The sequence below is a fragment of the Xenopus laevis genome, chromosome 7S (assembly GCF_017654675.1).
Source record: "Xenopus laevis strain J_2021 chromosome 7S, Xenopus_laevis_v10.1, whole genome shotgun sequence".
Classification (NCBI taxonomy): Eukaryota; Metazoa; Chordata; class Amphibia; order Anura; family Pipidae; genus Xenopus; species Xenopus laevis.
This window is the reverse complement of record NC_054384.1, coordinates 112,023,366-112,036,706: the sequence shown is the minus strand read 5'-3', so window position 1 is coordinate 112,036,706 and position 13,341 is coordinate 112,023,366. Positions and strand designations below refer to the sequence as shown.

General features: G+C 50.0%; 1 protein-coding gene across 2 annotated transcripts; it reads left to right on the top strand.

Moving 5' to 3' along the window:
* Positions 1-1,729: 1,729 nt before the first annotated feature.
* On the top strand, positions 1,730-13,120 carry ddi2.S (DNA damage inducible 1 homolog 2 S homeolog). 2 transcript variants are annotated; one of them, XM_018228304.2, is made up of 10 exons: positions 1,730-1,995; positions 6,098-6,227; positions 6,562-6,780; positions 6,912-7,038; positions 8,493-8,620; positions 8,691-8,819; positions 8,962-9,065; positions 9,154-9,343; positions 9,627-9,682; positions 10,021-10,163. In XM_018228304.2, the coding sequence occupies exons 1-9, from the start codon at positions 1,858-1,860 to the stop codon at positions 9,641-9,643; spliced, it is 1,182 nt and encodes a 393-aa protein (XP_018083793.1). In that variant the 5' UTR covers positions 1,730-1,857; the 3' UTR covers positions 9,644-9,682; positions 10,021-10,163. The 2 variants fall into 2 exon arrangements, with proteins under 2 accessions (XP_018083793.1, XP_041427712.1); XM_041571778.1 differs by lacking the exons at positions 1,730-1,995; positions 6,098-6,227; positions 6,562-6,780; ... (2 more) ...; positions 8,691-8,819; positions 8,962-9,065 and having other exon boundaries at positions 9,201-9,343; positions 10,021-13,120.
* The last annotated feature ends 221 nt before the right edge of the window (positions 13,121-13,341 follow it).

The window sequence follows — 13,341 nt, the reverse complement described above, 5'->3', positions numbered from 1 at the left end:
CCGTTCGAGATCTGGCTGATCGGGGAAGCCCGTTGGATGGCCCCACACATGGGCCAATAAACTGCTCGGTCTGTCGGCAGCTTTTATCGGCCCGTGTATGGGGGCCTTTACACTGCACCATACCAGAGCCCTGTCTTTCCTAAATTACCCTGTTCTTTGCCGCAGCTGTTCTTTGTTCCCTATCTCCATCTGGCTGGAATATTATCGGAGAGACTGCAGCTCCCGCCCGTCTCTATCTGAATGCAGATCAGTCAAATGTGTAATTATGTTGTCATGTAAATGCAGGCTGGCACAGCGGGGGCACAGAGAGGGAGCCCTGGTGGGACAGAGGAGCTGAAGAGAAATTAGGAGAAATAATTGTTGGGTTAACCAGCTACCGGTTCATCCAACAATAATCAGAGATGTTTATAGTGTGTATCACACTTTGCCCAGGTGTCCTGTGTGATCCAGCCCTTGGTGCAAGGTTAAGTTGGCCATAGACGTGCAGATTTCATGCTTGTGTCTGAAAAATGATCGGATGTCCCAATCTTCCGCCACTAACTATTCAAATGAAATAAAATAGTAAAAGAACAAATCAGAGGATGTTCTGCCTGTGACAGCAATCGTAGGAAAGTTATGTCTGACAAATTCTAGTGATAGTCAGCCATTGATATTGTCAGATACATGCAGAGATATTATCCGTATAGAAAATCTTTTAACCTGTCTGACCAACTGAACGGCCGAGCGTCATGGTATGAAAAGTGTCGAGACGATCCACACATGGTCCGAAAATTGTACAAGACTTGGGTGTCCTTCCCTAAGGAGCGGATCATGTACAACTGGAGTGAAGCTGATACTAGTGAATATACATTCAGAGGTTTTATATGTGTATAGTGAGGCTCTGCTGTACCCCAGGCTGAGCTCCTGCCCCCAGCTAAACTGCACCGACTCTCTACCCACATTGTATTTACTTAGCACTGCACCCCTTTATTTGTACCACTCCTGCTTTCTTTGAAGCCCAAGCAAAACTGCTTCAATATCACCCAAAGTGCAAAAGATCAAACTAAAGTGCAATACGGGTGCGGGTAGAACCATCCTCAAAAAGACAGGGTCCCAAAATCCTACATGTCGTCCGGACAACACAGGGCCCTCAATGAAACTGAGTCTTCTCTGAAGCTACGGGGGGCTCGCTTTATTCCCAGGCAAAAGGCCTGCAGGGGCCAAGGACTTCAGGGGGGCCAAGGACTTCAGACTCCTTTGCTGTTCCTCTGCAGTAGCCACTAAGCTCCAGACTAATATAAGAGAGGTAAGGAAGGGGCTGCCCTTGAGGAGGGTCACACATCCCCCAGACTCATGACAACACCCAGGACACATCTTTACACCAGAAAGGGGAGGTGGAATAAATATAATGTACTCTCAAACATCCCTGGATGTATCTCCTCAGCTCTTCTCTCAGGGAACCATCACTACACAGACTGGCTCTTCTGACTTTGTGTTCATTAGTACAGAAAAGTTCTCACCATTTCCTACCCAGCAGCCTCTCTACTCTCCCCACACAGCAGCCTCTCTACTCTCCCCACACAGCAGCCTCTCAGTCTCTACTCTCCCCACACACTCCTATGGCTTCTCTGGAACAAGAACTCCTGTCAGGAGCTGCGCGCACTGGATTCTGGGAGAGGCGAGCATTAGAAGGGTGGAGGCGGAGCTTACGCATCCACGTGACGTTGACTAGTAGGAACTGTTGCCAAACAGAGGCCGCGCGTGCGCAATGGGGCTCCGCCTCTCCCAAGCTGAGGTAGTAAAAGTACTTCCGGTGGCCGCGAGCTCCTCTCCCGGAACCGGCACCGACTTCCCTCCCCGTCTTTCTCCGCCATCGCCATGTTGATCACCGTGTACTGCGTGCGCCGGGACCTGTCAGAGATCACCTTCTCCCTGGAGGTGGATGGGGACTTCGAACTGGAGAACTTCCGAGCCCTGTGTGAGCTGGAGAGCGGCATCCCGGCCTCTGACACCCTGGTGAGACCTACAGGCCTGGGACAGACCGGAAGTACAAGAGATACAGGAGAGAGCGGACATTAGGGGGTACAGGGGGAGGGACTTGTGGGACAGAGCAGCTACATGTGGTGAGATTGGGGGGCAGAGAGGGGGGACAGTACAGGGGAAGAGAGGGGGTACAGAGGAAGAGAGGGGGTACAGAGGAAGAGAGGGGGTGCAGTACAAAGGAAGGGAGGGGATACAGAGGAAGAGAGGGGTACAGTACAGAGGAAGAGAGGGGGTACAGTACAGAGGAAGGGGTACATTACAGAGGAAGAGGGGTACAGTACAGAGGAAGAGAGGGGGTACAGAGGAAGAGAGGGGGTACAGTACAGAGGAAGAGAGGGGGTACAGTACAGAGGAAGAGAGGGGGTACAGTACAGAGGAAGAGAGGGGGTACAGAGGAAGGGAGGGGGTACAGTACAAAGGAAGAGAGAGGGGGTACAGTACAGAGGAAGAGGGGTACAGTACAGAGGAAGAGGGGTACAGTACAGAGGAAGAGAGGGGGTACAGTACAGAGGAAGAGAGGGGGTACAGTACAGAGGAAGGGAGGGGGTACAGTACAAAGGAAGAGAGGGGATACAGAGGAAGGGAGGGGGTACAGTACAAAGGAAGAAGAGGGGTACAGTACAGAGGAAGGGGTACAGTACAGAGGAAGGGGTACATTACAGAGGAAGGGGGGTACAGTACAGAGGAAGAGAGGGGGTACAGTACAGAGGAAGAGAGGGGGTACAGAGGAAGGGAGGGGGTACAGTACAGAGGAAGGGAGGGGGTACAGTACAGAGGAAGAGAGGGGGTACAGTACAGAGGAAGAGAGGGGGTACAGTACAGAGGAAGAGAGGGGGTACAGTACAGAGGAAGAGAGGGGGTACAGTACAGAGGAAGAGAGGGGGTACAGTACAGAGGAAGAGAGGGGGTACAGTACAGAGGAAGAGAGGGGGTACAGTACAGAGGAAGAGAGGGGGTACAGAGGAAGAGAGGGGGTACAGAGGAAGAGAGGGGGTACAGAGGAAGGGAGGGGGTACAGAGGAAGGGAGGGGGTACAGTACAAAGGAAGAGAGGGGGTACAGTACAGAGGAAGAGGGGTACAGAGGAAGAGGGGTACAGTACAGAGGAAGAGAGGGGGTACAGTACAGAGAAAGAGAGGGGGTACAGTACAGAGGAAGAGAGGGGGTACAGAGGAAGGGAGGGGGTACAGTACAAAGGAAGAGAGAGGGGGTACAGTACAGAGGAAGAGGGGTACAGTACAGAGGAAGAGGGGTACAGTACAGAGGAAGAGAGGGGGTACAGTACAGAGGAAGAGAGGGGGTACAGTACAGAGGAAGGGAGGGGGTACAGTACAAAGGAAGAGAGGGGATACAGAGGAAGGGAGGGGGTACAGTACAAAGGAAGAAGAGGGGTACAGTACAGAGGAAGGGGTACATTACAGAGGAAGGGGGTACAGTACAGAGGAAGAGAGGGGGTACAGTACAGAGGAAGAGAGGGGGTACAGAGGAAGGGAGGGGGTACAGTACAGAGGAAGGGAGGGGGTACAGTACAGAGGAAGAGAGGGGGTACAGTACAGAGGAAGAGAGGGGTACAGTACAGAGGAAGAGAGGGGGTACAGTACAGAGGAAGAGAGGGGGTACAGTACAGAGGAAGAGAGGGGGTACAGAGGAAGAGAGGGGGTAAGAGGAAGGGAGGGGGTACAGTACAGAGGAAGGGAGGGGGTACAGTACAAAGGAAGAGAGGGGGTACAGTACAGAGGAAGAGGGGTACAGAGGAAGAGGGGTACAGTACAGAGGAAGAGAGGGGGTACAGTACAGAGAAAGAGAGGGGGTACAGTACAGAGGAAGAGAGGGGGTACAGAGGAAGGGAGCGGGTACAGTACAGAGGAAGAGAGGGGGTACAGTACAGAGGAAGAGAGGGGGTACAGTACAGAGGAAGAGGGGTACAGTACAGAGGAAGAGGGGTACAAAGGAAGAGGGGTACAGTACAGAGGAAGAGAGGGGGTACAGTACAGAGGAAGAGAGGGGGTACAGTACAGAGGAAGAGAGGGGGTACAGTACAGGGGAAGAGAGGGGGTACAGTACAGGGGAAGAGAGGGGGTACAGTACAGGGGAAGAGAGGGGTAGTACAGGGGAAGAGAGGGGGTACAGGGGAAGAGAGGGGGTACAGTACAGGGGAAGAGAGGGGGTACAGTACAGGGGAAGAGAGGGGGTACAGTACAGGGGAAGAGAGGGGGTACAGTACAGGGGAAGAGAGGGGGTACAGTACAGGGGAAGAGAGGGGGTACAGTACAGGGGAAGAGAGGGGGTACAGTACAGGGGAAGAGAGGGGGTACAGTACAGGGAAGAGAGGGGGTACAGTACAGGGGAAGAGAGGGGGTACAGTACAGGGAAGAGAGGGGTACAGACAGGGGGGGGTACAGTACAGGGGAAGAGAGGGGGTACAGTACAGGGGAAGAGAGGGGTACAGTACAGGGGAAGAGAGGGGGTACAGTACAGGGGAAGAGAGGGGGTACAGTACAGGGGAAGAGAGGGGGTACAGTTCAGGGGAAGAGAGGGGGTACAGTACAGGGGAAGAGAGGGGGTACAGTTCAGAGGAAGAGAGGGGGTACAGTACAGATGAAAAGAAGGGGTACAGGTCAGTGCTCTGTGGCCATTGCTTATAGGAAGGGGAAGGAAGAGTCTGTTACACAGGGAAGGATTAGTAACTCACTAATGTACCAGTACAAACTTCCCCTTTAAACAGTACCTGTGCCAGTGTATAGGGCAGTTAAGCTAAATAACACTCTGGGGGCATCCCCCGCAGTTCTGGCTCCGTCAGATACATATTCCGGCACCTAATGACAATCTTCTAACTTTGGTTTCATGCCCACAGCTTCCAGCTAGAACAGAATCCAGTAACAACACGGGGTGTCCCAATTAGAACACGAAAATGATTTGTTTGTACCACTGACCCCTGTACCCGTGGGATCAGCCATACCAAACTAAATTCAATTTATTTTCCTCATTTTGTACTTGCAGCTTCCTACGTATCATCTACTCACTGGGTAATCAGACATATGGTTGGCACATTTGATATGATCTTGTTGTTATGTCTGGCTGCTCTGTATGTCTCTCTTATATGGAGACTGTCACAAACGTTACATATTGAAGAGCTGCCATGGGGCACTGCCTTTGCCTTGCTGAGCTTTCTATTCTCCCCTGACAGACAGGATCTGTGCAGCCACTGGGACAGAATGTTCTGTTATACAGATAGCTAGAATCTCAGCTGCCATAAAGCAGGACAGGACTGCTGCTTACAATGGGGATCAGATAGGATCTGTGCAGCCACTGGGACAGAATGTTCTGTTATACAGATAGCTAGAATCTCAGCTGCCATAAAGCAGGTCCCAAGAATAAAAATAACCCTTATGTGTATGGCCCTACCTGTCCGTGCAGGATGTATGGGGTTAAGTTCTCTCTGGAGTCAGGACAAACTTTAAGTGTTTTCTTAGGCTCCTCCTCTTCCTGTGTCTCCTTCCACCTTCGGTTTTTTTGTTTGTCCTGCTCCGAGGTGGACACTTTCATCATTCCTCCTCACCTTTTTATGGATTAATTAATGGCGAGCTCTTAGATCAAGGTGAGCCCTTTGTTTTGTGTTCCTTCAGGTTTAATTGGCCTCTTACTAATTACCATCCCTTCAGCGTTGCTCCAATGGCTAAAAAAGGATTCATTTAGATGTGAGACCCTCGCTGCTCAGGAGGACCAGAGAATATTCCTGGCAACTGCTGTTGGGCTTCGGTATGTTCCTGGTTGAGATTGACGGTTTATTTCAGCCATTACCACAGTAAGCGCAACTTCTGCCCTTACGTGATGTCACTTCCGCCGCGCCTACCCGCACATTACACTGAGTGCTCACAGTGATGTAACTGGCCATGTACTAGGTGGGAATTCACGTCTGAACTCTTATATATAAACGATATCTCTGCCTCATTACTTTGTTATGGCACAGTCTAAGGAGTTGGTGCATTTAATAGAGGACTTGTCTGCACAACCTGATAAACCTAAACCAGCCAAAAGGAGAGTTGTAGTTCACATGCCCCATGCTTGTGTTACAGATCGTCTATGCAGAGAGACCGTTAACAGATAATCAGCGCTCGTTGGCATCATACGGATTAAAAGATGGAGATGTGGTGATTTTGCGGCAGAAAGAAGCCCCAGAAACACGACCTCCCGCACCGTTCCCAGGTAAGTGTCCATATAGCCAGAATCTTCCTTCCAAATCCCATAGACACAGCCCTCCCCCCCCCTCTTGCAGGGGCAGTGCCAGTGTATTGGTGGCAAGTGTATAAGGGCCCCTTGCACTGAGGTTTGGCACAGCCTGTGTCCGCACAAGGGCAACACCAAGGGGAGCCTGGCAAGGAATGTTGGTTCTATAGGGGACTCTTGTTGCTGTGGGGAGATATATTACACTTACACTGCTGCTAAGAGCTTTATGCCAAGGAATCAGTGGGTACAGAATGTGTATGATCACTTCAGTACCCGCTCTCATCTTTTTTTTTTTTTTATTTTTTTATTACAGGTTTAGATTTCAGCACCATAGCGGTGCCTGGTGCCTCTAGCCAGCCGACCCCTTCACAGCCCCAGGCTCCTCCTCCACCGCCAGATGCATCTTCCTTCCCCCAGGGATTGGACAATCCAGCTCTGCTGCGTCAGATGCTTCTGGCCAATCCCCACGAGCTGTCGCTGCTAAAGGAGCGGAACCCTCCCCTGGCCGAGGCGCTGCTGAGCGGGGATCTGGGTGAGTGAGCCCATACGTTTGGTACTTAGTGGGTTAATTCATCATTTCTATGCACACGTATTTTGCAGAATTGAGTCAGTTGGGTGACTTCCCCTTTACACAGAATGAAGGCGTTTGTTTGTCTCATGCAGAGAAATTCACCAAAGTTCTGTTGGAGCAGCAGCAGGAGCGCGCCCGCCGGGAGCAGGAGAGAATCCGACTCTATTCCGCCGATCCATTTGATTTGGATGCACAGGCCAAAATTGAGGAGGATATAAGGTGGTTTACTTTCCCTTTCATCATGCTCAAGTTCTGCTGTCTAGCAAACATGTGAGAGTGTTGTGTTGGCACAAGGCTGGGAAGTTTGGCATCATTAGGGAGTTGTAGGGTTAATCCTGCTCACCGATCCAACAACACAGGGTTTTCCCAACTTTCTGGCCTGGTTCTAGTGGAGGGGCCAACTTGGGGCCTAACCTCCCATCTAAAGGGTAAGTCATTGTAGTGGATCCTGGATCCATTAGCACTTGCTCCAATAGGAACTTTATTCCCTAACAATCAGAAGGGGAAAATAATCAGAGCTTTGTACATACTTGGAGGAACATTCACTTACCCAGGGGGGGTTCCTGTCTGACCACGGGAAAGAGAACAGCCCAGGAGCAGGAAGTACAGAGAATCAGAGCTCTGTACCTGGGTAAGTACTGGGGGAGATTGGATTCACTTACCCAGGGGGAGGTTCCTGTCTGACCATGGGAAAGAGAACAGCCCAGGAGCAGGAAGTACAGAGAATCAGAGCTCTGTACCTGGGTAAGTACTGGGGGAGATTGGATTCACTTACCCAGGGGGAGGTTCCTGTCTGACCATGGGAAAGAGAACAGCCCAGGAGCAGGAAGTACAGAGAATCAGAGCTCTGTACCTGGGTAAGTACTGGGGGAGATTGGATTCACTTACCCAGGGGGAGGTTCCTGTCTGACCATGGGAAAGAGAACAGCCCAGGAAGTACAGAGAATCAGAGCTCTGTACCTGGGTAAGTACTGGGGAGATTGGATTCACTTACCCAGGGGGAGGTTCCTGTCTGACCATGGGAAAGAGAACAGCCCAGGAAGTACAGAGAATCAGAGCTCTGTACCTGGGTAAGTACTGGGGGAGATTGGATTCACTTACCCAGGGGGAGGTTCCTGTCTGACCATGGGAAAGAGAACAGCCCAGGAGCAGGAAGTACAGAGAATCAGTGCTCTGTACCTGGGTAAGTACTGGGCGAGATTGGATTCACTTACCCAGGGGGAGGTTCCTGTCTGACCATGGGAAAGAGAACAGCCCAGAAGCAGGAAGTACAGAGAATCAGAGCTCTGTACCTGGGTAAGTACTGGGGGAGATTGGATTCACTTACCCAGGGGGAGGTTCCTGTCTGACCATGGGAAAGAGAACAACCCAGGAGCAGGAAGTACAGAGAATCAGAGCTCTGTACCTGGGTAAGTACTGGGGGAGATTGGATTCACTTACCCAGGGGGAGGTTCCTGTCTGACCATGGGAAAGAGAACAGCCCAGGAGCAGGAAGTACAGACAGAGTTCTATAGCTGGGTACTGGATTCCCTTACCAAGGAATGGTTTGTATTGGTCAAGTGCTAATGTAACCAGTTTCATATCAAGTGGACTTATCCTTTAGTGATGTGATCTGGTAAATGAATGATACAAGAAATTAGGGCAAGTCACTTACCTGTGTTTCTCGGTTTCAGGCAACATAACATTGAGGAGAACATGACTATAGCGATGGAGGAGGCGCCGGAGAGCTTTGGGCAGGTGGTGATGCTTTATATTAACTGTAAGGTGAATGGCTACCCAGTGAAAGCCTTTGTGGATTCAGGTAAGTTCCTGGGCCAGGTGAGTGCAGTCTGTATCTGTGTCAGAGATGCTCATGTGACTTGTTCTGGCAGGAGCCCAGATGACAATCATGAGTCAGGCGTGTGCTGAGAGGTGTCACATCATGAGACTGGTGGACAGGAGGTGGGCCGGAATCGCCAAGGGGGTTGGGACCCAGAAAATCATCGGCAGGGTTCATCTGGGTATGTCTTTGTATATCACAATATATGGCAAGAGAGAGGATTAGTTACAAAGCTGCCATGTTGCTTTATTCAATGTTCTCATTTTTGCTGGGGCTCATGCACATTGTGCTCACAACTGACTGGGTTCCCTTGGGTGTTGCAGCTCAGGTTCAGATTGAAGGAGACTTTCTGCCATGTTCCTTCTCTATCCTGGAAGAGCAGCCGATGGACATGCTCCTGGGCCTGGATATGTTAAAGAGACATCAGGTATGGGAACATTAGAGGGGCTGGAAGGTAAGTGTACATGAGGTAGGTGTACATGAGTCTCAAGCTGTGAATGTCTTTTCTCCGTTAGTGCTCCATCGACCTAGAGAAGAATGTCCTGGTCATCGGCACCACAGGGACCCGCACCACTTTCCTACCCGAGGGGGAGCTCCCGGAGTGTGCCAGGCTGGCGTATGGTCCTGGTCGGGAGGAGGTGCCCCCAGAGGAGATTGCAGACCGGGAGCTAGCGGAAGTATTGCAGAAATCAGCGGATGAAGCAGGTAAGTGGCAATGGGGTGTGGGAAACGCATGTATCTGCACTTGTGCCTGAAATTGGATATTTTATATACTTACCCCCCAATACATTGTCCTAACATAGCATAGGGTTGTCAGATGCCCGGGCATTGTATATAGTCCCTGGTGGTCCCCTAACCTTCACCAGTGCATATCTCTCACCCTCCCCACCTTACATAGCTTGGTTCAGCCCACGAAGCAACTCCGCATGTGTTTGCCGTGTTGACTTAACATCTGTGTGTGCTGTTTTGTCTTTCCTAATCCTCACAGACCAGCAGAAACCTTGATGCATGTGTGTAACCTGCAGCAGGAGGGCCACGCCGCAGGTATTTATTAGTTGCAAATGTGAAAGTATCACTTGTCTGCAGGAAGAAAGCTGACTATTCCTCTCTATATCGATTTTATACTGAAATACTGTTTATATTCCATGTTCTAATGTTACAGTGAAATAGTTAATGATTAATTACTGTCACTCAAGCATATAAATGCTGTCTCTGGCTCCAGTATTGATAAAAGGCTTCACTGCATTCCCTGACTCATGCTGATTGTTAGGAACAAACGGCATGAGGCATTTGGTTGCTATGTGATTGGCCACTGCCTGTGCCACTGATAGATATATATATACAGCTTTGGGTAAAATTGTGATATTTCTTTTCTTCACTAGATATGGAAACTACCTCACTGAAAGTTCCATCCCTGGTATCACCAAACAATGGACTTAGCCCTGCCCATGCTTCAGGCACAACTGCAACTCCCTCTGCCCATTCAGTCACCTCTCAGACTGACCGCTCACTCTCTCCCACTGTGACTGATAGTATAGAGACATGTGAGACTGCATCCAAAGGGGCCATCTGTAGTCACCAGGGCTGTCTCAGTCAGGCTGCACCGTCTCCTTCTGTTTTGCCACCTCCATCTATGGGGCATAATTTGCCTGTTCCAAGTCTTGGTCCTTGCAAGACTACAGGGGATCCAGAGACTTCTCCTTCAATAGCTTCAGACCAGGCTTCAGAGCTCTTAGATCTTCATGCACCGTCTCCAGAGTTCCACTCACATGTCCAGCAGGAGATGGAACTTGTTGGCGAGACTGAAGCACTGGCATCAACACAGGCTCCTTCCTTGGTACCAGATCACGGTAAAGATCCTGAGAGGGAATGTGATGCTGAAGGGTCTCCACGTTCTTCTCTAGTGGCATTAGGAGATGGGCTGAGTGAGGCTAATGAAGCCACAATGGAAGTGGAGGCATCTTCTCATTGTAGTGAGATATCTGATGAGGCATCTGGCCAAAGCATCTACTCACCTCCAATACAGCTACATGGAGACCAGACTCCTGGCCAAAGTTCTGCAGAAGAGCAGAGGTTCAATGGTAGCATGACACCGGCTGTAGATCTTCCGCTTTCTGAAATGCCTGACAGCACCACAAAGGTTATTTGTCCACTTCCTCCAAGCACCGGAGTACTAGATGGAGAAGACAGCAGCTTCTCCTTGGCCACTGCACTAAAGGAACTTCATAAACTTTTGGTCACAAGTGGCCAAGGATCGTGTAGGCCATCGCCTGATGAAAAGTCTACTTCTCCTTTGGACAGGAATGACCTGGGTGGACTGCCTTGCCCAAGTTCCTCCAACAAACCCATGTCTATTCCTAATTCTGTATCTTTATCTGTAAGAGATGAGAAACTTCTCTCTGAACCGGAGGAAGTGACCCAAGGGCAGGATCTTAAGTCTCAAGAACACCAGGTCTCAAAAGGGTTAGGTGCCACCTCTGCTGATGCTGAACTTCCAAGCACCAAAGTGGAGACCATCACGGACTCTGAACTGGGTGCCACGCTTGTGCCCACTGTATCTGAAAAGCCTCTTGAGATTATGAACAGCTTGCTAGAAGCTGCCACTGGTGAGAAGACTGTCATGGAAGCTGGCGCTGGTGAGGAGACTATGGTGGAAGCTGGCACTGGTGAGGAGACCATTACACAAAACCAGAGTTCTGGTGACCAACCTCTTCCCATTGAACTTTCTGGTCCACAATCTGTACCTGCTGCTGGTGCAAGTTCTTTATTTGCCCCTTCTGACATAGAATGGATTGTGAGCGCTGGCTTCACCATTCAGGATGCCATCCTGGCACTAGAAAAAGCAGACGGGCATGCAGAAGTCGCTCTCCTTGCTCTGCTAGCCAAGAAGATCATCGTCCCCACCTAACAGTCTTCTATCATCAGCCTGGAGGCCAGGGAAATGAGTTGGGTTCCTTGATCACTACAAGCTGTGTCACTGAGACAACAAGACCGTGCCTTTCTATATGGGGAATAACGGTGCCACCTAGCAGCTCCTGCTGGCATTGCAGGTTTTGTTCTGAACATTTAAATGTTGTGATGTTTCTCTGGGTAGTTTGTGCCTCTTCATTGTCCGCTTTCAATGTCCCACTTTAGCCAAAAGCCAACGATCTCATTACAGATTTGCCACGTCGGATTCCCCTCACTGTGATCTTCGTGGGGCCCCGAGAATTCCCTTCTTGCTGCTTTGGTTTTAGAGGTGAGGTTTTGGCTGTGCTTTTTGTAGTTTGGGTAGAGCCATGGGCTAAGGAGATTGGCATTGGGGGTACCATACGGAAAAGCTCCTTGTACCCTGACAGTAGGGGGCGACCTTGAGGCTGTTCTTTTATAGACGGGGTTGGACTTTCTATGAACAAAAAAAGGGGTGTTTCCGATTGTGGGAGGCAGATAATTTGCAGGGATTTCTGTTTTGTATCAGCAGCAGCTCATTTCCCTTGTGCTTGTTAAATGGGTGGGGGGTGAAGTCCTATTGTTTACAAGTCAGAAAGGGGCGTGGTTAGACATGCTGGGGGAGGGGTTTCATGCCACAGTCAGATGGGCCGATAGATACAATGGCATCTTTCTGCTCTGTGTTGTGTGTCTCCTGGAACAGGATTTTAACATAATGAATATTTAGGGGGTACCCGCAGGTGTAGATGCCATTATTGTGCAGTGTAACGGGCCGGGTATTAGGGGGACATTATTCGCTGCATGTCGGGTTCTTGCCTTTCCCTTCAGAGGTTCCAGTACCAGTAACTCTACATGTAATGATCTGAGCGGGTACAAAATAACTTCTTTAATGGCACTGCTCCTATATAATGTGTGGGACTGGGATCATAGGCTAAATATATATCGATGCCGAGTATCTATCCATGAGACTGGCGCAAATCACTTGCAATGTCTGTGTCCTCACTTTGCTACTTTGCTGTTCTGCAAGAAAGAGAATGACCCGGTCCATATGGATCACAACCCAAGGGGCATTTCCAGGTAATTGCCCCCTTGTTGGAAATGTGGCGGCAGGAATTCGATGCTGCTGGGGGCAGGGCTTAAACACGTGACTGACAGGCCCTAAATGCCACATTCTCAGGGTGACACTTGAAATCTTGTACCGTTTTGTCTTTTCTGTCGCTCGAATCGAAGGATGGAGCTGCTTTTTGCTTGAGGTTCTGCGGTCAGAGACCAGTGGCATGAGCCTGTGCCAGGCAGCGGCAGTGATACCCTTGAGTGAGTAAACTACAACTCCCAGCATCCCCTGAGAGCCCCCCCCATCCCTGCTGTGAGCTTTGGGAATGCCCAGGAAGACTGGCTGTATTTTGTGCCTTTTCCCCCTTCTCATAAGTTTCTAAAGTCAGTCGCTGCTCAGAACATTTACTGGGTGGGGCTCATTGGCTTAGGGGCGGGGCTTGGAAACTGGATATTACTGGAGTTTGTATTTAAACCAATAAAGTGTTTTTTCCTGAAAAATGTGTTTGTTTTATAGGGGAATTTCCATCCCAGCGCCCATTAACCAGTGACTGTAATGTAATATAACCCTTTCACAGCTGCAGTGATGCCACCCAGGGAGAGTTAAACTGTTTTGCCTCCAGTGATATCACAGCACATGTGACCTCAATACTTGTACAATAAAACAATAAATCCAGCAGCACTCGGATATGTCATTCAATTGTTTATTCGTGCCACTAGCA

Bases quoted from the DNA above. Each gene is read 5' to 3' on its own strand.
- ddi2.S (XM_041571778.1), top strand. From the start codon at position 9,643: ATGCATGTGTGTAACCTGCAGCAGGAGGGCCACGCCGCAG. The intron at 9,683-10,020 runs GTATTTATTAGT...TTTCTTCACTAG, and splicing joins GCAGGAGGGCCACGCCGCAG to ATATGGAAACTACCTCACTG.